Source organism: Thunnus thynnus, chromosome 5, assembly GCF_963924715.1.
Source record: "Thunnus thynnus chromosome 5, fThuThy2.1, whole genome shotgun sequence".
NCBI classification, from domain to species: Eukaryota; Metazoa; Chordata; class Actinopteri; order Scombriformes; family Scombridae; genus Thunnus; species Thunnus thynnus.
The window spans coordinates 11963179-11989205 of NC_089521.1; the positions used below are offsets into that span (position 1 = coordinate 11963179).

At 39.4% G+C, this 26027-nt stretch overlaps 1 protein-coding gene across 1 annotated transcript in view; it reads left to right on the forward strand.

Moving 5' to 3' along the window:
* LOC137183766 (receptor-type tyrosine-protein phosphatase eta-like) overlaps positions 1 to 25822 on the forward strand; it is a 30274-nt gene extending 4452 nt beyond the window's left edge. The window contains exons 3-34 of the mRNA XM_067591069.1: positions 60 to 320; positions 1756 to 2016; positions 3452 to 3790; positions 10111 to 10419; positions 10685 to 10942; positions 11203 to 11460; positions 11730 to 11990; positions 12326 to 12598; positions 12764 to 13033; positions 13180 to 13443; positions 14176 to 14439; positions 14576 to 14830; positions 16514 to 16780; positions 17002 to 17262; positions 17354 to 17623; positions 18498 to 18767; positions 18880 to 19146; positions 19508 to 19783; positions 19910 to 20059; positions 20289 to 20493; positions 21008 to 21123; positions 21260 to 21347; positions 21428 to 21472; positions 21578 to 21586; positions 21701 to 21788; positions 22122 to 22212; positions 22489 to 22565; positions 22792 to 22926; positions 23109 to 23225; positions 23638 to 23798; positions 23929 to 24064; positions 24168 to 25822. Coding sequence (XP_067447170.1) covers positions 60 to 320; positions 1756 to 2016; positions 3452 to 3790; positions 10111 to 10419; positions 10685 to 10942; positions 11203 to 11460; positions 11730 to 11990; positions 12326 to 12598; positions 12764 to 13033; positions 13180 to 13443; positions 14176 to 14439; positions 14576 to 14830; positions 16514 to 16780; positions 17002 to 17262; positions 17354 to 17623; positions 18498 to 18767; positions 18880 to 19146; positions 19508 to 19783; positions 19910 to 20059; positions 20289 to 20493; positions 21008 to 21123; positions 21260 to 21347; positions 21428 to 21472; positions 21578 to 21586; positions 21701 to 21788; positions 22122 to 22212; positions 22489 to 22565; positions 22792 to 22926; positions 23109 to 23225; positions 23638 to 23798; positions 23929 to 24064; positions 24168 to 24326 — 6461 coding nt within the window. The 3' untranslated portion in view covers positions 24327 to 25822. The remainder of the gene's footprint in view (positions 1 to 59; positions 321 to 1755; positions 2017 to 3451; positions 3791 to 10110; positions 10420 to 10684; positions 10943 to 11202; positions 11461 to 11729; positions 11991 to 12325; positions 12599 to 12763; positions 13034 to 13179; positions 13444 to 14175; positions 14440 to 14575; positions 14831 to 16513; positions 16781 to 17001; positions 17263 to 17353; positions 17624 to 18497; positions 18768 to 18879; positions 19147 to 19507; positions 19784 to 19909; positions 20060 to 20288; positions 20494 to 21007; positions 21124 to 21259; positions 21348 to 21427; positions 21473 to 21577; positions 21587 to 21700; positions 21789 to 22121; positions 22213 to 22488; positions 22566 to 22791; positions 22927 to 23108; positions 23226 to 23637; positions 23799 to 23928; positions 24065 to 24167) is intronic.
* The last annotated feature ends 205 nt before the right edge of the window (positions 25823 to 26027 follow it).

Genomic DNA, 26027 nt, shown 5'->3' on the forward strand with positions numbered 1-26027 from the left:
ATGAATTATATATCACTGTCATCTTTTCTCCTTTGCGTCCACCTCTCTGTCACTCACAGAGCCTGAAGTAGTCAGGAATCTCAATGTCACTGAAATCACAACATCCTCAGTGTCTCTGAAGTGGACTGAACCAGAGGGAAGCAGCTCCTTCTATAGAGTACAGTGGACTGATGGAAATACAATGAGGAATGACAGTGTCACTGAAACATATATAAACATCAGTGAGCTGACTGCTGGAGTGCAGTACAATTTTACAGTCACTGCAGTGGCTGGAGATAACAAAACAGTAGGACAGGCAAAGACAATTTCACTGTATACAAGTAAGATGTGTCATACATCACTAACTGCATTTATCAATATATGTTGCCATTATAGCCAGTTTAAGCGCTCCTCCAGTTAACCTTTTTAACTGTGGTTTCCATGTTGTTACTTCTGTACTTGGTCTTAGATGAATTATATATCACTGTCATCTTTTCTCCTTTGCGTCCACCTCTCTGTCACTCACAGAGCCTGAAGTAGTCAGGAATCTCAATGTCAGTGAAATCACAACATCCTCTATGACTCTGACCTGGACTAAACCAGAGGGAAGCAGCTCCTTCTATAGAGTACAGTGGACTGATGGAAATGTAACTCAGAGTTACAATGTCAGTGTCACATCTAAGACCTTTACTAACCTGACTCCTGGTGTCCAGTATACAATAAGTATTACTGCAGTGGCAGATGATGATCACACTGAAGGACAGAGTACCACTGTTTCTCAGTACACAAGTAAGTAAGCATTTAAATGTAGTTCATACTGTCAGCTAATGACAGTCTGCTGAGGACACCTGGTGAAGGTGAGACAGGTAGTGATTGTATTGACTGCTGGTGCAGGTAGCAGATGCAGTGATGCTGCTGTTGTTGTTCTGGTTTATGGATAAGTGAGATCACATGTCCAGTTCTGTTTTTGCTAAAACTTTGAGATTATGGTACAGCAGCTGAAATGAGGTTTCTTCACAGGGTGGCTTGCCTCACATATCATTGTAGGGTTCAGTAAGTCTCTATGTCAAACTGCTGTTACTCTGTTATAAGATGAGTCAGCTGATGTGTTTTGGTCGCCTGTGAAGGATGAAGGTGGATCCTTTAACACAAGGATGCTAGATGAATTTGCAGCTGCATGGAGGCAACTTGAAAGTGTTTCTGGTGCAACGAGGCTCTGGCTGCACTGTTATCACTGTGACTTTGACTCAAAGAAGAATTTAATAAAGCTACAATGTAGTGATTTTAAAAACTCTTCATTTCCCCTTATGACACCTCCTCCCTCACAGAGCCTGAAGTAGTCAGGAATCTCAGTGCCACTGAAATCACAACATCCTCTATGACTCTGAAGTGGACTGAACCAGAGGGAAGCAGCTCCTTCTATAGAGTACAGTGGACTGATGGAAATGCAATGAGGAATGACAGTGTCACTGAAACATATATAAACATCCGTGAGCTGACTGCTGGAGTGCAGCACAATTTTACAGTCACTGCAGTGGCTGGAGATAACAAAACAGTAGGACAGGCAAAGACAATTTCACTGTATACAAGTAAGATGTGTCATACATCACTTTCTACATTTATCAATATATGTTGCCATTATATCCAGTTTAAGCCCTCCTCCAGTTAACCTTTTTAACTGTGGTTTCCATGTTGTTACTTCTGTACTTGGTCTTAGATGAATTATATATCACTGTCATCTTTTCTCCTTTGCGTCCACCTCTCTGTCACTCACAGAGCCTGAAGTAGTCAGGAATCTCAATGTCACTGAAATCACAACATCCTCAGTGTCTCTGAAGTGGACTGAACCAGAGGGAAGCAGCTCCTTCTATAGAGTACAGTGGACTGATGGAAATACAATGAGGAATGACAGTGTCACTGAAACATATATAAACATCAGTGAGCTGACTGCTGGAGTGCAGTACAATTTTACAGTCACTGCAGTGGCTGGAGATAACAAAACAGTAGGACAGGCAAAGACAATTTCACTGTATACAAGTAAGATGTGTCATACATCACTAACTGCATTTATCAATATATGTTGCCATTATAGCCAGTTTAAGCGCTCCTCCAGTTAACCTTTTTAACTGTGGTTTCCATGTTGTTACTTCTGTACTTGGTCTTAGATGAATTATATATCACTGTCATCTTTTCTCCTTTGCGTCCACCTCTCTGTCACTCACAGAGCCTGAAGTAGTCAGGAATCTCAATGTCAGTGAAATCACAACATCCTCTATGACTCTGACCTGGACTAAACCAGAGGGAAGCAGCTCCTTCTATAGAGTACAGTGGACTGATGGAAGTGTAACTCAGAGTTACAATGTCAGTGTCACATCTAAGACCTTTACTAACCTGACTCCTGGTGTCCAGTATACAATAAGTATTACTGCAGTGGCAGATGATGATCACACTGAAGGACAGAGTACCACTGTTTCTCAGTACACAAGTAAGTAAGCATTTAAATGTAGTTCATACTGTCAGCTAATGACAGTCTGCTGAGGACACCTGGTGAAGGTGAGACAGGTAGTGATTGTGTTGACTGCTGGTGCAGGTAGCAGATGCAGTGATGCTGCTGTTGTTGTTCTGGTTTATGGATAAGTGAGATCACATGTCCAGTTCTGTTTTTGCTAAAACTTTGAGATTATGGTACAGCAGCTGAAATGAGGTTTCTTCACAGGGTGGCTTGCCTCACATATCATTGTAGGGTTCAGTAAGTCTCTATGTCAAACTGCTGTTACTCTGTTATAAGATGAGTCAGCTGATGTGTTTTGGTCACCTGTGAAGGATGAAGGTGGATCCTTTAACACAAGGATGCTAGATGAATTTGCAGCTGCATGGAGGCAACTTGAAAGTGTTTCTGGTGCAACGAGGCTCTGGCTGCACTGTTATCACTGTGACTTTGACTCAAAGAAGAATTTAATAAAGCTACAATGTAGTGATTTTAAAAACTCTTCATTTCCCCTTATGACACCTCCTCCCTCACAGAGCCTGAAGTAGTCAGGAATCTCAGTGCCACTGAAATCACAACATCCTCTATGACTCTGAAGTGGACTGAACCAGAGGGAAGCAGCTCCTTCTATAGAGTACAGTGGACTGATGGAAATGCAATGAGGAATGACAGTGTCACTGAAACATATATAAACATCCGTGAGCTGACTGCTGGAGTGCAGTACAATTTTACAGTCACTGCAGTGGCTGGAGATAACAAAACAGTAGGACAGGCAAAGACAATTTCACTGTATACAAGTAAGATGTGTCATACATCACTTTCTACATTTATCAATATATGTTGCCATTATATCCAGTTTAAGCCCTCCTCCAGTTAACCTTTTTAACTGTGGTTTCCATGTTGTTACTTCTGTACTTGGTCTTAGATGAATTATATATCACTGTCATCTTTTCTCCTTTGCGTCCACCTCTCTGTCACTCACAGAGCCTGAAGTAGTCAGGAATCTCAATGTCACTGAAATCACAACATCCTCAGTGTCTCTGAAGTGGACTGAACCAGAGGGAAGCAGCTCCTTCTATAGAGTACAGTGGACTGATGGAAATACAATGAGGAATGACAGTGTCACTGAAACATATATAAACATCAGTGAGCTGACTGCTGGAGTGCAGTACAATTTTACAGTCACTGCAGTGGCTGGAGATAACAAAACAGTAGGACAGGCAAAGACAATTTCACTGTATACAAGTAAGATGTGTCATACATCACTAACTGCATTTATCAATATATGTTGCCATTATAGCCAGTTTAAGCGCTCCTCCAGTTAACCTTTTTAACTGTGGTTTCCATGTTGTTACTTCTGTACTTGGTCTTAGATGAATTATATATCACTGTCATCTTTTCTCCTTTGCGTCCACCTCTCTGTCACTCACAGAGCCTGAAGTAGTCAGGAATCTCAATGTCAGTGAAATCACAACATCCTCTATGACTCTGACCTGGACTAAACCAGAGGGAAGCAGCTCCTTCTATAGAGTACAGTGGACTGATGGAAATGTAACTCAGAGTTACAATGTCAGTGTCACATCTAAGACCTTTACTAACCTGACTCCTGGTGTCCAGTATACAATAAGTATTACTGCAGTGGCAGATGATGATCACACTGAAGGACAGAGTACCACTGTTTCTCAGTACACAAGTAAGTAAGCATTTAAATGTAGTTCATACTGTCAGCTAATGACAGTCTGCTGAGGACACCTGGTGAAGGTGAGACAGGTAGTGATTGTGTTGACTGCTGGTGCAGGTAGCAGATGCAGTGATGCTGCTGTTGTTGTTCTGGTTTATGGATAAGTGAGATCACATGTCCAGTTCTGTTTTTGCTAAAACTTTGAGATTATGGTACAGCAGCTGAAATGAGGTTTCTTCACAGGGTGGCTTGCCTCACATATCATTGTAGGGTTCAGTAAGTCTCTATGTCAAACTGCTGTTACTCTGTTATAAGATGAGTCAGCTGATGTGTTTTGGTCACCTGTGAAGGATGAAGGTGGATCCTTTAACACAAGGATGCTAGATGAATTTGCAGCTGCATGGAGGCAACTTGAAAGTGTTTCTGGTGCAACGAGGCTCTGGCTGCACTGTTATCACTGTGACTTTGACTCAAAGAAGAATTTAATAAAGTTACAATGTAGTGATTTTAAAAACTCTTCATTTCCCCTTATGACACCTCCTCCCTCACAGAGCCTGAAGTAGTCAGGAATCTCAGTGCCACTGAAATCACAACATCCTCTATGACTCTGAAGTGGACTGAACCAGAGGGAAGCAGCTCCTTCTATAGAGTACAGTGGACTGATGGAAATGCAATGAGGAATGACAGTGTGACTGAAACATATATAAACATCCGTGAGCTGACTGCTGGAGTGCAGTACAATTTTACAGTCACTGCAGTGGCTGGAGATAACAAAACAGTAGGACAGGCAAAGACAATTTCACTGTATACAAGTAAGATGTGTCATACATCACTTTCTACATTTATCAATATATGTTGCCATTATAGCCAGTTTAAGCCCTCCTCCAGTTAACCTTTTTAACTGTGGTTTCCATGTTGTTACTTTTGTACTTGGTCTTAGATGAATTATATATCACTGTCATCTTTTCTCCTTTGCGTCCACCTCTCTGTCACTCACAGAGCCTGAAGTAGTCAGGAATCTCAATGTCAGTGAAATCACAACATCCTCTATGACTCTGACCTGGACTAAACCAGAGGGAAGCAGCTCCTTCTATAGAGTACAGTGGACTGATGGAAATGTAACTCAGAGTTACAATGTCAGTGTCACATCTAAGACCTTTACTAACCTGACTCCTGGTGTCCAGTATACAATAAGTATTACTGCAGTGGCAGATGATGATCACACTGAAGGACAGAGTACCACTGTTTCTCAGTACACAAGTAAGTAAGCATTTAAATGTAGTTCATACTGTCAGCTAATGACAGTCTGCTGAGGACACCTGGTGAAGGTGAGACAGGTAGTGATTGTGTTGACTGCTGGTGCAGGTAGCAGATGCAGTGATGCTGCTGTTGTTGTTCTGGTTTATGGATAAGTGAGATCACATGTCCAGTTCTGTTTTTGCTAAAACTTTGAGATTATGGTACAGCAGCTGAAATGAGGTTTCTTCACAGGGTGGCTTGCCTCACATATCATTGTAGGGTTCAGTAAGTCTCTATGTCAAACTGCTGTTACTCTGTTATAAGATGAGTCAGCTGATGTGTTTTGGTCACCTGTGAAGGATGAAGGTGGATCCTTTAACACAAGGATGCTAGATGAACTTGCAGCTGCATGGAGGCAACTTGAAAGTGTTTCTGGTGCAACGAGGCTCTGGCTGCACTGTTATCACTGTGACTTTGACTCAAAGAAGAATTTAATAAAGTTACAATGTAGTGATTTTAAAAACTCTTCATTTCCCCTTATGACACCTCCTCCCTCACAGAGCCTGAAGTAGTCAGGAATCTCAGTGCCACTGAAATCACAACATCCTCTATGACTCTGAAGTGGACTGAACCAGAGGGAAGCAGCTCCTTCTATAGAGTACAGTGGACTGATGGAAATGCAATGAGGAATGACAGTGTCACTGAAACATATATAAACATCAGTCAGCTGACTGCTGGAGTGCAGTACAATTTTACAGTCACTGCAGTGGCTGGAGATAACAAAACAGTAGGACAGGCAAAGACAATTTCACTGTATACAAGTAAGATGTGTCATACATCACTAACTGCATTTATTATTATATGTTGCCATTATGGATGCACCATTAGTGGTTCTCCTCCAGTTAACCTTTCTAACATATAATTTACATTGTTTTTTCTTATGTAGTGTTGTGCCTGTTAATTGTATGTGTCACTGTCATCTTTTCTCTTTGCATCCACCTCTCTGTCACTCACAGAGCCTGAAGTAGTCAGGAATCTCAATGTCACTGAAATCACAACATCCTCAGTGTCTCTGAAGTGGACTGAACCAGAGGGAAGCAGCTCCTTCTATAGAGTACAGTGGACTTATGGAAATGCAATGAGGAATGACAGTGTCACTGAAACATATATAAACATCAGTGAACTGACTGCTGGAGTGCAGTACAATTTTACAGTCACTGCAGTGGCTGGAGATAACAAAACAGTAGGACAGGCAAAGACAATTTCACTGTATACAAGTAAGATGTGTCATACATCACTTTCTGTATTTATCAATATATGTTGCCATTATAGCCAGTTTAAGCCCTCCTCCAGTTAACCTTTTTAACTGTGGTTTCCATGTTGTTACTTCTGTACTTGGTCTTAGATGAATTATGTTTCACTGTCATCTTTTCTCCTTTGCATCCACCTCTCTGTCACTCACAGAGCCTGAAGTAGTCAGGAATCTCAATGTCAGTGAAATCACAACATCCTCTATGACTCTGACCTGGACTAAACCAGAGGGAAGCAGCTCCTTCTATAGAGTACAGTGGACTGATGGAAATGTAACTCAGAGTTACAATGTCAGTGTCACATCTAAGACCTTTACTAACCTGACTCCTGGTGTCCAGTATACAATAAGTATTACTGCAGTAGCAGCTGATGGTCACACTGAAGGACAGAGTACCACTGTTTCTCAGTACACAAGTAAGTAAGCATTTAAATGTAGTTCATACTGTCAGCTAATGACAGTCTGCTGAGGACACCTGGTGAAGGTGAGACAGGTAGTGATTGTGTTGACTGCTGGTGCAGGTAGCAGATGCAGTGATGCTGCTGTTGTTGTTCTGGTTTATGGATAAGTGAGATCACATGTCCAGTTCTGTTTTTGCTAAAACTTTGAGATTATGGTACAGCAGCTGAAATGAGGTTTCTTCACAGGGTGGCTTGCCTCACATATCATTGAAGGGTTCAGTAAGTCTCTATGTCAAGCTGCTGTTACTCTATTATAAGATGAGTCAGCTGATGTGGTTTGGTCACCTGTGAAGGATGAAGGTGGATCTTTTAACACAAGGATGCTAGATGAACTTGCAGCTGCATGGAGGCAACTTGAAAGTGTTTCTGGTGCAACGAGGCTCTGGCTGCACTGTTATCACTGTGACTTTGACTCAAAGAAGAATTTAATAAAGTTACAATGTAGTGATTTTAAAAACTCTTCATTTCCCCTTATGACACCTCCTCCCTCACAGAGCCTGAAGTAGTCAGGAATATCAGTGCCACTGAAATTACATCATAGAGAAGGTAAAGGTTGGAGAACTTATGGTTTAGGGCCAATAAGTTGGCATCTGTTTTCAGTGTGCACTGGAGTGGTTTAAAGTTGGTATAACACAGGCTGGATGAGATTCAGCTCAATCTGAGGTTACTGTGGTTGACTGCTAGTTTGGACGTCAGCTACAGTGATGTTGTTATTCTACTAGACCATGGTGACAACAAAAGAGTTCACATGTGAAGCAAAAGTCCAGATCTTCCTTTTTTTGGATAATACTGGTCCAATCCTTAGCTTCGGTCACAACCTCTGGGTAGTGACTGAAAGAATGAGGTCATGGAAACAGCAGTTGAAATGAGTTTTCTCCACTGGGTGGCATGTTTCATTATAGTGTGAGAAGCTGGGTGATCCAGGAGGGACAGAAGTGAAATGAGGTGGTTTGTCATCTCTCAAGGGTGACCCGAAGAAGTGCGGTGACACCACTAACTGAAAGTGGATCCCATAATGCCAATCAAACTCGATGAATGGATGAATCAGCTTGATAACTTTGTCACTATTACTACTGTGATCTTGATTCAATGAAGAATTCGGAATATGGTCCATAAAAACAATATTACACATCTTTATGATAGGTTTCACAAAGATACATAGTAAGATGCAATTTGAAAATTCTTTATTTCCCCATATCATCCCTGTCTAACTCACAGAGCCTCAAGTAGTCGCTGTATTCACCACATCCGCTGTGTGTCTGAGCTGGACTAAACCAGCAGGAAACAGCTCCTTCTATAGAGTACAGTGGACTGATAAGACAGCCAACTAGAATCTCAATGTCAATTAAACAGAAATAAATGTCACTGCACTGACTGCTAGAGTGCAGTACAATTTTTGCTGCGGTTTTCTGATGTACTTTGTACTTAGATGAATTATGTTTCGTTGTCATCTTTTCTCCTTTGCATCCACCTCTCTGTCACTCACAGAGCCTGAAGCAGTCAGGAATCTCAATGTCACTGCATTCACAACATCCTCAGTGTCTCTGAAGTGGACTGAACCAGAGGGAAGCAGCTCCTTCTATAGAGTACAGTGGACTGATGGAAATACAATGAGGAATGACAGTGTCACTGAAACATATATAAACATCAGTGAGCTGACTGCTGGAGTGCAGTACAATTTTACAGTCACTGCAGTGGCTGGAGATAACAAAACAGTAGGACAGGCAAAGACAATTTCACTGTATACAAGTAAGATGTTTCATACATCACTTTCTGTATTTATCAATATATGTTGCCATTATATCCAGTTTAAGCCCTCCTCCAGTTAACCTTTTTAACTGTGGTTTTCCAATGATGATGTTACCCCTGTACTTTGTCTTAGATGAATTATGTTTCACTGTCATCTTTTCTCCTTTGCATCCACCTCTCTGTCACTCACAGAGCCTGAAGTAGTCAGGAATCTCAATGTCAGTGAAATCACAACATCCTCTATGACTCTGACCTGGACTAAACCAGAGGGAAGCAGCTCCTTCTATAGAGTACAGTGGACTGATGGAAATGTAACTCAGAGTTACAATGTCAGTGTCACATCTAAGACCTTTACTAACCTGACTGCTGGTGTCCAGTATATAATAAGTATTACTGCAGTGGCAGATGATGATCACACTGAAGGACAGAGTACCACTGTTTCTCAGTACACAAGTAAGTAAGCATTTAAACGTGGTTCATACTGTCAGGTAGTGATATCAGAGAGAAGGTAAAGTCTGGGGAACTTATGGTTTAGGGACAATAAGTTGGCATCTGGTTTTAGTGTGCACTGGAGTGGTTTAAAGTTGGTATAACACAGGCTGGATGAGATTCAGCTCAATCTGAGGTTACTGTGGTTGACTGCTAGTTTGGACGTCAGCTACAGTGATGTTGTTATTCTACTAGAGCATGGTGACAACAAAAGAGTTCACATGTGAAGCAAAAGTCCAGATCTTCCTTTTTTTGGTTTATACTGGTCCAATCTTTAGCTTTGGTCAAAACCTCTGGTTAGTGACTGAAAGAATGAGGTCATGGAAACAGCAGTTGAAATGAGTTTTCTCCACTGGGTGGCATGTTTCATTATAGCGTGAGAAGCTGGGTGATCTAGGAGGGACAGAAAAGAGATGAGGTGGTTTGTCACCTCTCAAGGGTGACCCGAAGAAGTGTGGTGACACCACCAACTGAAAGTGGATCCCATAATGCCAATCAAACACGATGAATGGATGAATCAGCTTGATAACTTTTTTACTATTACTACTGTGACCTTGATTCAATGAAGAATTCTGAACATGGTCCATAAAAATCCAATCTGCATTTAATATTATATGTTACCATTATAGCCAGTTTAAGTCCTCCTCCAGTTAACCCTTTTAACTGTGGTTTTCCGATGATGTTACCCCTGTACTTTGTCTTAGATGAATTATGTTTTACTGTCATCTTTTCTCCTTTGCATCCACCTCTCTGTCACTCACAGAGCCTGAAGTAGTCAGGAATCTCACTGTCACTGCATTCACAACATCCACTGTGTCTCTGACCTGGACTAAACCAGAGGGAAGCAGCTCCTTCTATAGAGTACAGTGGACTGATGGAAATATAAATCAGAGTGACATTGTCAGTGTAACATTTAGCACCATTACTAACCTGACTGCTGGTGTCCAGTATACAATAAGTATTACTGCAGTGGCAGATGATGGTCACACTGAAGGACAGAGTACCACTGTTTCTCAGTACACAAGTAAGTATGCATTTAAATGTGGTTCATACACTTTCAGGTAGTGAGAGTTTGCTGAGAAGATGAAGTGCACTGATTTCAACTCTCACTTCAGGGTTGGGTTCTTGCTCCGAAATACTAGTGATGCACCTTTTTAGTTGATGACATTGCTAATACTCAATTTTGTGCTTTACTGCTTTGCTTTTCTTACATGTTGATATTTTTCTTTGTGTTGATTCTGTTTTTCTTCATTTTCATGTTTTGGATATTCTTCTCTCCTCTTCTTTAGAACCAGGTACAATTGGGCATATTGATGTATCCACAACCACATCCTCCATCTCACTGATCTGGAAGGCATCTGCTGGTGAATCACTGACCTACAAGGTGGAGTGGCACAACGGTGGAGCACCGGTGTTCAGAAACACAACCAATACTTCCACTGTGCTATCTGACTTGAGCCCTGGTACAAACTACACAATCAAAATTGTTGCCATTGCTGGAGATAATCAGACACAAGGAGACCCCTTCATATACTCTGCAGTCACAAGTAAGCCACATGTTCTGTGTTTAACATTTTCAATTTAAAAATGTGCAATTGTGACAAAAGTTACTTAAGAGGTTTCCTATTTGCACATGGTATCAGAAAATGCAAAGTGTTCTGTTCTTTCATTTCCCCATACAGTAAGTTTTCCACATAATTTGGGTTATTGCTGGTTTTGATGACAAATCTGTCAATGTATTATTCTATAGCTATAAACAATGTGTTGTTTTTATTCCCTTCTTCTTGTGTTTATCCTACATTCTCAGAACCTTCTGTGGTCAGTGATCTTACTGTGACTGCAGTCACAACATCGTCTGCGTCTCTGACCTGGACTCAACCAGAGGGCAATGTAACCTCATACATTGTTCAGTGGACTGTAGGAAAAACCATCGATAAGGCCACCAATGAAACCTCATTAACCATCCAAGGTTTAATCCCTGGATTCCAGTACAACATTACAGTGACTGCTGTTGCTGGAAATTCCTCAAACAAGGGAGAAGGAACCTCAATAACTACCATCACAAGTAGGTCCATGCTTTTGCGGGAAAGTGTATCTTTGTAGAAGCAAAAGTTGTGAGATAAAGCAAACAAAACAAAAAATAGAAGCTAAAATTAATTAAATAATAAAAGTTAAAATATATATATATATTTTATTTATATATGTAGGAATATATTTATTGATTTTAATTGATTAAATATCCATGTGCTGCAATTATTTGTATTATATTTAATATATGCCATTTCAAGATGTGGCCTATTTGTCTATTGTTTTTACAATGCAATCACTGTGTAGTGCCTGAGAATCCTGGAAACATCACGGTCACAGCACGAGGAACCGATAATCTGAGCATCAACTGGACCTTACCTGAAGGGAGGGTTGATTACTACATGGTGAACATCTCAAATGAGAATCTGCTATATTCGTATAGCAATACAACAGCAATCACCTCAGCCCACTTTACTGGTTTACATCCTGGGAGAGTCTATGTTATCACAGTGACTGCTGTAGCTGGAAACTTCAGGAAGACATCTGACCAGTCCTCATTTGCCACTGGTAAGTTCAACATCCTGCTGTTACTACTTTTAACGTTTTTGTCATTTTCAGATCTTGTGCAGCAATTGAATGCAGTTTATTTAAATGGGTTTAAACCATTAAATCAGATCTGAATGACAGAAACATAGAAAGAAATGCTTAAAAAGTCTGATTGTGTGTCAGTCACAAACATTTTTCCCTTGTACATAATAGCCTATATTTACATGTATATCAGTACAAGAGCTCCTCAAATAATGATCAGTAGCCAAACAATTATAGAAAAATATAAAGTAATAAGTGTGTGTGTGTGTACCTGAAACTCAGTCATTATTTAAACTTTTATTCAAACCTTTTAGTTCCCACACCTCCTGGTTCCATCGTTATCAGTCAGGTGACAAACACTTCGCTCCATCTGCAATGGGCGACTCCCGCCTTGATGGAAGGTGCTCCAAACATCAGCTATTATATCACCTATCAGCGCCAGGGTGGTGAACTACAAAATAATAGCATCACAATCAATAACACAGTGCTGTCCTCGCTGTCCTCTGGAATGTCCTACAATATAACTGTGAAAACAATTGGACCCCAAAATTTAATGAGCGAGGTTGTCAGTAATTCTGCATACACCCGTAAGTGCTTCTCTATTCCTTGGAGTGATTAAATTCATTTTGCACTGTTTGTAATATTTGTTCTATATTCTAATTCTATATATTATTATAAATGTGTTATTTATATAGAAATTTCCTCTTATTTTTCTTTGCAAATAAAATTTTCCTTACTTGTTGTTGTTCTAGGGCCCAACCCTGTGTTGAATCTTGTAGCCAGCCCTAAATCCACCACCTCAGTAAAAGTGAAATGGTCATACCCACAGGAAGCCCAGCCATACTACGTATACGTTGTTCAAACCTACAATTCTACAGGAACACTTGTTGACAACAAAACAGTCAGTAATAAAAGCACTGATGTACATGACCTTGAGCCAGGAACTAGATACAATATCACTGTCACGACAATAGCAGCACAAGGAAGTGAATCCACGGCAGAACAGACGTTCAGTTACACAAGTAAGGCCTTACATTGAAATGCTTTCAAACTGCTGAAACATTAACGGGTTCAGCAGTATCTATGTACATAGGATACCACAAAAATGCAAATTACACTTTTCTGTTGTGGTCTTATTTTACATAACCCTCTACTCTATTTGCTGCAGTGCCCAAAGCAGTGACCAACCTTACAGTGACGGATGTACAAACAACTGCCATCCAGCTGACGTGGCTCAGACAAAGCGATCATAAGCCTTCCTACTCCTACTGGGTGGTAGCACTCCAGGACAACGAGGTGGTTCAGAATAATTCAGCAAAGATGGAAAATTACACCTTCTTCAATCTGACCCCTGGAACACTGTACAGTTTCAATGTGTTCACGGTTGTAGAAGGAGTCAAGTCCACTGTGGAAAGCACATCAAGCTACACAAGTATGCCTTCAAAGTTTCTAAAATGTGTTTTTTTATATATTTTATACGTTGTTGCTGGTTTAAAAGATTAATTTACCTAATCAAAATTGCAGTGAGTAGTACTAACCTAAGGATTATAGAGCTCAGTAATGTATTCTGATTACTCTAAAGGGGTACTCCAACGATCAGATCTATGATCAAACTCAAAGGAGCAGAGGTAGAGATATAATGGCTTTTAGTCTCTGGTATGGGTCAGTCTCCAAAAACGCTGGAGCGTACAATATCCATAATGCAACTCAGCAGTGTCTTTCATTAGATCTCCCCTGCCAGTGAAATGCCCACTTGTTTCATACTCCACAACTCCAGTATTTAACAAAAGCTTTCTGCTAAAATTTGTAAGTCTCAAACCCGAGCCGAGATAAGCCAAGAAATAGTTTATTATTTATTTTAGTGGGTTCCCATTGTGAGGAGTGCCCCTTTAAGAATAACTGCACAAATAATAAAAGGGAAAAATTACAGGTTTAGAAAACGTATTTCAGCATTTTATATCTCAAATGTAATTTTGGTCAGAATGCACTTACATTTTGAATGTGTTTAGAATACATTTATGTGCTACAATTGTTTAGTTACTACCCAACCTTGTGTATTTCTTCAAGTTAACTTAATGTGTGTGTTTTCATTGGCTTGAGCAGAGCTAAAACTAAAGAGTTTCTAACTGTAAATTGCATTGAATTTAAATCTTTTTTTTTCCAGGGCCTGCAGCAGTTTCTGACATTGTTGCCATAGGAGGCACAACTAACATGTCAGTGAGTTGGACGCTTGCATTAGGACAGGTGGACTCCTACACTGTCCTGCTGTACAGAGACTCACAGTTAAAGACAAACCACACAGATCTGAGCAACACCACTGTGAACACAGTGTTTCAGGACCTGAAACCAGGAGTGCTTTACTGTGTGGTGGTGATCACCAAAAGTCAACCTTTTCAGAGCAATAATGCAAGTGTTTACAACGCAACTTGTGAGTCGCCATCATGATATATTATATGTATACTGTATGTATTTTGACCAGTAGTTATTTTGGAAATGCCTGTAGTGTAGTAGTGTTGTTTAGTGTAACTTAGCACAAATGAAACAGTGTTCTTTCTCCTGTTCAGTTCCCAATCCTCCTGGCCTCATCAATGTGGAGTTGCAGACTGTGGAGTCCATCAACTTTACCTGGGCCTTTCCAGAGGACATGAACCCCTATCAGTACAACTTCAGCGTGTCCACTCACATAGGCTCTTTTATGACCCAAAACAACTGGTTCCTGCTGCTCAATCTCCAGTCTGGAACCCTCTACCACATCTCTGTTGTTACTGTAGGTGTGCTGGACTATGAGAGCACAGCTGTGACAGCAGAAAACTATACCAGTGAGTGTTATTAACACACACCAGGGCTATTACTTTGGGTGCTCTCACCTATGGGTTTTTAGCTTTTCCTTTTGTTTTTTTTATTTCAGTCCTTTTATTAAAGGATAGATTCACTATTCTTTTATAAGACTTTTTTAAAGCAATTATCAGTGGCCTGTATGAACACAGAAATAGGTTTTGCTCACTGTAATCATTTCTCCTGTTCATGGGGATGCACAGACACAGTTTATTCTATCTCTCTATCCAACCTAGTTTTCCAGTCTGTCCAGTAGTATTGAATGGTCGACAGTGTCAAATGCAGCACTAAGATCCAGTAACACAAAGATCGAACTTTAATAAGAACAGTTTTGGTGCTGTAACAGGATTGAAAACAGAGTGAAAGCTTTACACGTCAGTGGATGGAACTAGTGAGCGAGATGGAGAATGTCAGTGTCAGCGAGGAAGAGTTGTGTTCACTGACCGTTGTTGCGTTCAGGTGTGCTACAGGAATGATTTGTCATGTGCATGTGGCGGCGGAGACTATGAATATGAGAAAATGATTACCGCTGTTCTTAAAATTCTAAAAAAAGATATTTATCAGTTTATCGAGAGAATGGCTGTGGTGTTATACCAAGTGATAATTGCTCAGGCCCCAAAAGGAGCGTGCACTGAAATATGGTGTCTATAGCTTTGCTTATTTCAGTCCAATATTGCTGCAATATGACTACCTCCCCCCGTCTTCACCAACAACTTGATGTTACCTCCTTAGAACACTTTGACATAATAATTTTATCCCATTGGTTAAAGTTTTTTTTTTTGGTACATGAATTGGCAAGTTTTGAAATAAAAAATAAATCTTGGTAAAATATTTGTTTTAATGATCTCAGTTCTCTCTGTTATTGTTAATGGGATTAGTATCCATTTTTGTAAATCTTGTTTAATTTGGCTCCCCAAAATTATATTGATAAAGCTAATTAAAGTCTTGACAAATGGTCACCCCTAAATATCTCAGTTTATTTTGTTCCCATTTTAGGTTATATTTAGATTTAATAGTATGCGATATTGGCTGCCCAACTACCATTGCTTCTGCTATACCCATGTTTAGTGTTGTTAGTTAGGTAGAGAATCAAGCATATGTAGCATATATCGCTAGTTTGTGCTCTTCTTGTCCCAATACCAATCCTTATGTTTTAGAATTGTGTCTTATTTTCTCTGCAAATGGCTCCATTGCCAAAATAAACATTAGAGGGGAGAGAATTTTTGACATACCTAAAATATAAAAGACTAGGAGACCCTACACTGAGAAATTCACTTTTTCTGCATCTTTTGTTAGGATAAGCATTTGTTGTTTCGTTTTTGAAGAGTTTTCTTTAATATTTAAGGTTTTTCTGACATTATCGCCCAGAGTTCTATTGGAAACAAAGCCTGACTGATCAGGTTTATAATATTAGGAATAATGGTTTTAAGTCTATTTGCAAGCATTAAAGTAACTAATTTATGATCAATATTTAATAAGGATACTGGGCAATATGAGGCACAATCTTTTAATTCTTTACCTTCTTTATGAATTAATTCTGAGGTTTTGCTCCCTGTAATCATTGTTTCATGGGGAAGCACAGACTCAATTTATTCTATCTTTCTATCCCATATGTGATACATAAAAACACACACCTCTTCTGTATCTCATCTGTCTCATTTTCTCAGGACCGCTCGCTGTAACCATGCTGAGACAGACAGAAATCACCACAAATGCAGTGACCTTGGTGTGGGAGCAACCGGAGAGCAAACCTAACTACTCATATGTGGTGCAGGTCACAAATGGATCTTTTTCTCAACATGAAGTAGTAGAGTTCCCAAAAACCACACACACGATCACTCGACTTCTTTCTGGGAGCAACTACACCTTCAGTGTCACTGCACAAACAGCAGATGGCACTCAGGCAGATCCTGTGACAGTGTCCTACTTCACACGTATGTATAAATCCCATCTATGTGGGAAAAAACAATATCAACCCCAATTTAATTAAGCAAAACAACCAAAGTAAATAACAATTAACCAATTATTATTCCTTTAAGTTTTAGCTGTCTCTGTAGCATTTGTACTGAGGGAAGTGCTGCTTATTTGATAGATATGAAAGAAGATTGTGAGCTTTATGTTGACTCATAAGAAACACTTTCTACTCCGTTTGCAGGGCCGTACAGTGTTAGTGGGTTGCGGGCTGAAACCTTGAACACAACTGCTGTAAATCTGGTTTGGGTGAAACCAATGGAGTACAAGGATGAATATACGTATCGGGTTGAAACAACCGTCTGTGGCCACAAAAACAAAACCCTGACAGAAGAAGCCGTACTGATCTCAGAGCTCACCCCTGGGACCAGCTGCACCTTCTGTGTTTTTGTCAGGGCCAAGGATGGCACAGAAGGGAAAGCAGAATGCACCTCTCAGTACACTCGTAAGATTCTAACTTGCCATTTCTGTTTCTTTATTTCAAACTGTCAAGGTGGTTGATCAGCTTTAATCCTTCCTCCTCCGCACATTAACAGGGCCTGAGACGGTGCATCCCAGTATCTCCAGCCAGGGCTCCAATAGTTCAATCCGGGTGTCATGGACAAAACCTCCTGGGAACGTGGAGTATTATATGGTTTATCTAAAGAGCACTTCCCCAGATCCAGATTTTGAGCAACAGCAGATAAACTCTACCGGTATCTCCGAGCTGTTTGAGGGCCTGTCAGCTGGAAGGAAGTACACCACCTGGGTGACCACACATAGTGGACCCTTCAATGCATCATCTGAACCGGTCACTAATGCTACCTGTAAGTATGATGAATTTGTTATATTTTCAGGTTTTGTGTTGCATCACATTCAGTAATTTACAGCCAGTAACAAGTTCCAAACGTGCCAAAAACGTGGTTTGGCACACATTTTCACAACTAATTAGATTACTTTACGTTATTGTTAATTTTCTGAAGCATACTGTGAAGTTTTAGGGTTTTTTTGGAGCATCTTCTGCATCTTCCAGAAAACTGCAGGTTACTCGACTTGAATTTCGTCTGACATTAGGAATCAAGATAAGCAGTTAAATATTCTTTGCCTTTCATGTGTCATCACGTAGTACTGCCGTTGTAAACACAACTGATGTTCAAACCTTGATGGTGCTTTCAAGGACATGATGGTGCTCAAAGATGACATGCTAGGTCACACCATCATTACTGCACTTCTCTGGCATCAAACAGGTCCTTCTGCATGACAGCACATATGTGCGGTAGGACATTAATACAAGAAAAAAAAAGTTCCGCCTGCAACAGCAATGCATGGCAGCAGACAGGTGTTGCATTGACAAACTGTGTTGTAGGAAAATCTAATGGACAAACAGGCAAACATGTATATAGTGAACAGGATGATTGGTACTTTGTGGTCATCTTCCCAAAAATTAAAGGCAATTACTTATTAACTGAGATGGTTTACCTGTCTTGAGCAAATTTCTGCAAGTTGAATTTCTTACGGTGGTGAAGTGACTGGAAACCAGTGGAAGTAAGAGCAACTAAAACGAAAAAGTATGCTTTGGAAAATGGCCTTCTGTAATGTCAAATATTTGTGTTTTGTAAACAACAGACCCTTTAAACATGCACGTTTTTGTTAGTAATTAAAGAATTTTGATGTTAACGTGCTGCAATTCCATCCCCTAAGTTCCTAACGCTCCCGGGCCAATTGAGATCGTGATGAAGACAACCAACTCCATTCACATTAGTTGGACGGATGCTCCTCTGATGACCGGTGCATCATTCTACTACCAGCTCACAAATATATCATCCCTGGGAGGCGAATACATCACTACCACAAACAACAGCTATACTTTTGCCCCCCTGGATTCTGGGACTTCCTACAACATCTCCGTGGTAACAGTGGGTGCCATGAACTTTATGAGTGAGAGGGTTCAGAGACATTCAGTCACCACAAGTAAGTGTTTTATTTCTGTACCCAAACAATGTGCAGGCACAAGCCATTTTCTCTTGCTCCTTTATGGTCTGGATTAACTTTTACATTTCTCCAATCTCTTTAAAACAATCAGAACCATTCGGTGTGGAGGTTCCTAAGGCTTCTACAGACGAGGAGAGCATCACAGTCACGTGGAACCGCCCTCATGAATACAAAGAAAGCTATCAGTACAATTTGACCTGGCAAAGCTCAGATGCTTCCATCATTAACCATACCTTAACTAAAGACGTAACGCTTAAGATCAACCACCTGGTTCCTGGCAGCAGCTATACGATTACTGTCACCACACAGACCACAGATGGAACACGGAGTGATTCAAGATTGATTTCCGCCTGCACAAGTATGGACATAACAGCAGCTTGATTCATTTCATATAGACATATACGTATGAAAAATGTGAAAAGCAAGCATATTTTGAGAGTGATTCTGTATATTAAGTTTTTAAATGTTATTTAATAAGGATTGATTCAATCTTAGCTACTATTTAGATTTTTTTTTTTTAATCAAAAATTATTTCTTTGTATCCTGTGAGTCCTTTTTAAAGTTTCTGTCAGTTGCTCATAATGGTTTTTTTTAAATGATGGAAAAGAAGCTACCCCAGGTGGCCAAGTTTTAAACCACTCAAAGACATTGCAAAATGTTTTATTCATGGATTATCAAAGTTATTGTTTATCTGACTTTCATTTCTGTTTCTGCTGCAGATGCAAGCCCAGTGAAAGACTTAACATGTGAAGGTCCAAACAAAACAAATGCAGAAATCATCCTGTCCTGGACAAAACCTGATGGCCAATACAAAAGCTTCCAGATCAATAGAAGTAACAGTGAGACCATCAAGTTGACAAGCTCCTGTAACCCAAATTGTAATCACACTATCTCCAACCTAAGTCACAACTATGAATACAAGCTGGTTATGGTCACTCTGAGCTGTGGACTACCCAGCACTCCTCTGTCTCTCAGCTGCATGACAGGCATCACACGTAGGACATTATTCTTTGTTGACAATATAATTACAACTTTTAACTTTTAATTACTTTTATATTTTTACAATATTTGACAAAGAACTTCTCAAAATCTAATCTTTTCTTTCTCATATTTTTCTGCAGATCCACCAGTTCCAAAAGACTATAACAAACTGACAATGGTGACTGACACAGTGTACAACAAGTTCTCCCTTCAGATCAGTTCTGAGCTGCTGGTTGACACCAATGGGCCAATCACTCATATTGGCGTGCTGGTGACAGACAATTCACCGGGTGAGTTTCTTTTTCACCTCTTAATGTCAGAGAGTGTTGTGACTACGTCATGCTATCATTATCCCTTAGTGCTGAAATGACCCCTTGTTTAGCATGACTCGAATGCTGGACAGCAATTTAATTATCCCTAGTGTTACTTGCTGTATTATTTATTTGTTTTATATGATAAATAAAAAGAACTTCCCTGTCAAAAGCCAATAACTGTTTTCTGTAATTCCTGTCCTTTCAGACGTTAACACTTCTAATCTGAGGGCGTACTTGGGGAAAACATATCAACAGTGGAGTGAAAAGAGTACTTCTGTTTTCCTGGCAACAGTCAAAGACAACGACTTCCTATCGCGCAGTGGAGAGAGCTATCTGATTGTAGAAATAGGAGATGAATCTAAATGGAACAGCTACACCAATGGTGCCCTCAAGGCCACTGAAAAATACCAGTAAGTATTGAAACCATATTATGTATAATAGATGTGCTGCAGCAGAAAATGTAGTAACTTCTCAAAAAGAGAACAACTTGTCAAAAACTGGTAAGATGACCTTCTTTATGTGTTATTGCAGTATTATGTAAAATCATTATTATATGAATTGACAACTACTACTTCTTATGTGGTGAATTGTTTGCTTTTTGTAAGTAGTCATTAAAATGACTGATGATGTAGAAGTATGAACAATGCAATAACTGGAATGATAAAGAATTTGTGTGTTAAACAATGTATTTTAATCATTTTATTCTAACAGGTTATGTAATGGAGGATGTCATTCGTCATGTAACTTGTAGTACAAAGTCTGGTTACTTGTGTTTTACAATTTGATATGTTTAATATAATTTTTGACACATTAGAATGACTGTACACTTTGACAAGTCATTGCATTATTCAGCAAATATTAGAGCACGAGTTGCTTGAACCTAATGCTGTAATGGAACTGACGATAGTTTGTTTAATCCTGCAGATATGCCATCGTGTTGTTCACCAGTCTGAGTGTGGAAAATGACCTTGTGAATTATCAAAGGTCACTGGTCTCAATAACACCTTTTTATCCAGCTCTGCAACTCCCACAGAACCCAGGTACCACATTCAACTTATTTTTGTTTGTTTGTTTTTTAGTTTGTTGTTTTTTGCTGTGAACTGTTCCCATAATGTGAGGAAATGTTCATTGTGCTCTTTCTGTGTCTTTCCGTCATAATCTTTGTCAACATTTAAGCCGTCATTGGGTTTGCTATCGGAGCAACACTGGGAATTTTCTGCATTCTCTTCATCATCCTTATCGGCTTCATTATCTACTGGAAAAGGTTTGTCACCATCATCACTGGTGAAAATAACTATTAAGTGTGTAGGACTAAACTCTAAACTCACTGTTTATGTGCTGTAGGTTATCCAACAAAGAATCATCAGATATCCAGATTCATTCTATGAGGTAAGGGTTTTAATTTTTACAATGTTGAAAAATTAAACTAAATAGAAAACAATTGTTGCTATAACTATTGATAAATATTGCATTTTTTCTTCTTTCTTTTTTCAGAGCCAAAGTGTAAGTATAAATCCTTTAAATTGCATCAAAGGTTACACATGATGACAAGTTGCACGGTCGGTGATTTTCAGAGCGAAACTTACTCCTCTTGTCTTCTGGTGTCCATTTGAGCAGGAGCGTTGCTGTGAGGGTGGAGGACTACGAGGCTTACTACAGGAAGCAGAAAGCAGACTCCAACTGTGGCTTTGCTGAAGAGTTTGAGGTGAAACATTAGCTCAATATTCAAAGCTTATCCATATCAGTGCATCAGTGCTTAAAATTATTCTATCATCATAATTTTGATTTTGGGACCAATATCAAAATTATTCCCAAAATATTGTATATCATGAAATAAACTGGGATGTAATGCCAAAATAAATGTTATACTGCTATATATTTATTGTTGGTAAAGGCCGAAATGACCATGAAAGAAATTTTGATAATTGTGTGTCCTTGCTGTCATTAAGTTGCTTTTCTGGACCTGTACAAGCACCAGATTTTGGGCATATAGTGAGCTACCCAATCAACAGTCCCACTTTTTGTCTTTCATTCAAAGGACCTGAAGCTTGTTGGTACAGGTCAGTCGAAAACCAGTGCTCTGACTCTGGAGAACAAGCCCAAGAACCGCTACAACAACGTGCTTCCCTGTGAGTCACTTTAACAAATCCACCTCTGCTACTTCCAATCATAACACTCATTACTCTTTAAACTATATCATCTACTATCATATCTATTACCATCATCACACTTCTGCTCAGACATTAAATCAAAGTTATCTTTCAGTTCAATAACACAGCACGGGGAAGTATAACTGCCGTAATTCAATTCATCTCAATGCTTAACATTGTACATATATATATATATATAGCAGTCCTTTCTATTACATTTTTTCATTTCATTTACCCTCTGCTCTCGCCCCCTAGATGACTCGTCTAGGGTGAAACTGTCTATTATCCATGGGAGCCCATATGATGACTACATCAATGCTAATTACATGCCGGTGCGTACTGACACTCTTAAAAGCAGCTCTCTGCCTCGTTCATTGCTTCAGTATCAGTAAACATCCTACTGGACCACATAGCTGCTCATTCTTTTTCTTAATGCCATGCTATTTAAACTATTCTGCCTTCGTCCACACTGATGTTTGAAACACTTGAGAATCTCCTTGAAATCTGAACAGAGTGGATGTTTGTGTTCTGTTGCTGGGCTCGTGTTCTGTTTGGCAGGGTTACAACTCCAGGAAGGAGTTTATTGCAGCTCAGGGTCCTTTGCCCACCACAGTCAACGAGTTCTGGAGGATGATCTGGGAGAAGAATGTACAGACCCTGGTCATGCTGACACGCTGCATTGAACAGGGAAGAGTAAGTACGAACACAAAACACCACAGCTAGCAGTGACACGTGTGTTCACATCCACAAACATAGTGATTTTTAGTGTGTGAGTGTGATCCATCCATAGATACATACAGTGTATGGTCCATCAATTAATAAGTGAAATAAGTGATGCAGTCTGTTACAACTCAACCATTGTCTTCCCACTTAAGGTCAAATGTGAGCAGTACTGGAATTCTGGCACCAAGCACTTTGAAAATATCACTGTGAAAACAACCTCTGAAATACCACTTGAAGACTGGACCATCAGGGACTTTGACATTAAAAATGTAAGTGGCAAGATATAATCTTCCTAGGAGGGTAAAAATCAACAGTGTGTCAGTAAAAATCATCACCTATTAGTGATTATTTAACAGCTTTAGTTTGGAATACTTGTCCCAGAACCTTAATAGTTATATGAGTCAACAAACAATACTCAACACAATGTACACTAATCACACAGGACTACAAATATTTAACACTTAACCTGTGTTGGTATGTGCTCCAATTACTTTCTGGGCACCAGGAATTGTGATCTAACTTGTCAGTAATTGTGAAAATCTATATATTAGCATGCTTAAAGTCTGATTGTTCACAACCTTGTCTGTAATTTAATTCAATCAACTACTACAAACATTTTTGGCTGTTCATATGTGTTAATTTCTCAGTCACAACTATTTTATGTGCATGTTTGCCCTTCAGATGAAAACAGCAGAGACCCGCACAGTTCGTCAGTTCCACTTCACAGCCTGGCCGGACCATGGGGTACCAGAAACCACCGAGCTCCTCATCAGCTTCAGACATTTGGTCAGAGAGCACATGGACCAATACTCCAGACACTCTCCTACCGTGGTCCACTGCAGGTCTGCTGTGGATTTTGTTCTATATAACTGTTTCAGAAATGACAAAAAAAAAACTCTGAATAAAAAGTCTGTTATTATATCTGTTATTCTGTCTCATTCTCCTCCCTCCTTTGTCTATGTCTTTACTCAGTGCTGGTGTGGGGCGCACAGGTACCTTCATAGCCATTGACCGTCTGATCTTTCAGATTGAAAGGGAAAATATTGTGGATGTGTATGGCATCGTCCATGATCTGCGTATGCACCGGCCCCTCATGGTGCAGACAGAGGTAGGACTGTGCCCAAACACATTGGTTTTTGTCACTAAAGTCTTACATGTTGATGATCACTAAGCTGCAGCTCAGTGAACTTTTGTACTCGATGTCTCTGCAGGACCAGTACGTCTTCCTAAACCAATGTTCAATGGACATCATCAGATCGAGAACTGGAACCAATGTGGATCTAATCTACCAAAACACTGCTGCACTCTCCATTTATGAGAACTTAGACCCCAAAAAAGGTTTTCACAAAAATGGGTACCACAACGCATAGGCCCAGGTAACCACTTCTCTCTTTACTCTTAGCAAGAAACTGAGCAGATATTTGTAAAGGGAACACTTTTAGCAGATGTTGTGCTGTATTTATTTTTTTTATAGTCCACCAGTGACGCTCTTATTAGGAATCTTCTACTTGCCAGCATTTAAACTTTTTTCTGGTATTTATTTCTTAAAAATGTTGAATATTAGATAATGGAGAGAACTGTATATGGGGATACAATAATCAGTGACCAAAAATATTTTGATTATATGTAAACTTTTGTCAAATAGAAAATTGGATTGTTTCTTACAATGGCATATTTTTGTAATGTTTAGCTGTCTTTTTTTATTTTTTGCTTGCTTACTACTGTATATGACTGCTCAGGTATGATGGATGCTGTATAGGTATTATATATAATACACTTTTGTCAGAGAAAAACTTCATTAAACCTTTGGAATTGCCTTGTAAATGTGCCTTTTCAAAACATGTGTGCTGTAATACCAGTAGGTGGCACTCTTCCATTTTTGTTTTTATGGCTGAGGCCAGAAATTACTGTTATATTATGTTAAGTGTCACAATCTATAGTATGACATTTTACTTAAGTTGGTTAGTACATCCAACCAATTCCTTTTTGACAACTTTGCACCTCTTAAGTTAATTTGAAATGTGCAATGCCTTTAATGAAGGAGTTTTGTTATTTGTTGTAGAGTCTCTTGTATGTGTATGCACTGTAGGGAATAATGCACTGGATGCATTTGTGTTTCTACTCTGTCCACTTTTTTAAACTATGGAGGTGTTTTTGTTTTGTTTTTTTATCAGGAGTGGTTTGGCCAGTGCTTTATGAAACAGTTTTGCTTTTGCTATGTAGGCATTTTGCTATGTACCCCGAATTTGATTATTACAATTGAACTAGATTACAAATTTGGGTCACATCAAACAAAAGCTCAGGAACTCAAACAGTGAAAGCTGAACATTTAACTGGTCGGTAATCCATACTGCACCAGTGTGTAGTGTGAAGAACTCAAAGGTCATATCCATTGTTTTGTTTTGTTAATGTCCTTCTTCCCTGCATTGTACATTCCTCATAAAAAGAACAATGTTATGTCACTTCCTGCTGCATATCTAGTCAATCTATGGACATTTCCTGTGATGTTAAAATCACCAGAGGAGCACAAGCTTTTTTTTTTTCTTTTGCTTCTTAAGGGCAAAATTTTCCATGGGGCAGGTACGTTTTATATTAAAAAAAAAATCATTCATGTGTGTGGTTAGCCTGTCGATATTTTAAATTTGTGTTTTGTTTTTATTGTATCATAATGTACTTAGAAAATAATTGAAAGCACTTATGTTTTTGATGAAAAGCAAGAACAGCAAATAGTCACAAAGGATGTGTAGGATGTTTTTGAAATGCTTTATGAGATGCTTGCTGGTACAATGCAAAGACAAAATGAGCAAGGATTTATTATTTGTGTACTGTCATACAAAATGGGATTAAAGATGTTATTACATTTGAACCCCCCCATTTGTCTATGGCTATGTAGTGTGTGGTTTCATCATCAATCTTCCCTTTACTTGAATCCAACAGTTTCAATGACAGCTTTTCACACTTGCCATAATGTACTGTAATCGGTTCACAATCATGATTGATTTATGATGCTCTGAGCTGATGTTGCATGCTAGTTTTTGTGTTAAATAACATTTTACAAGCTAATATCATTA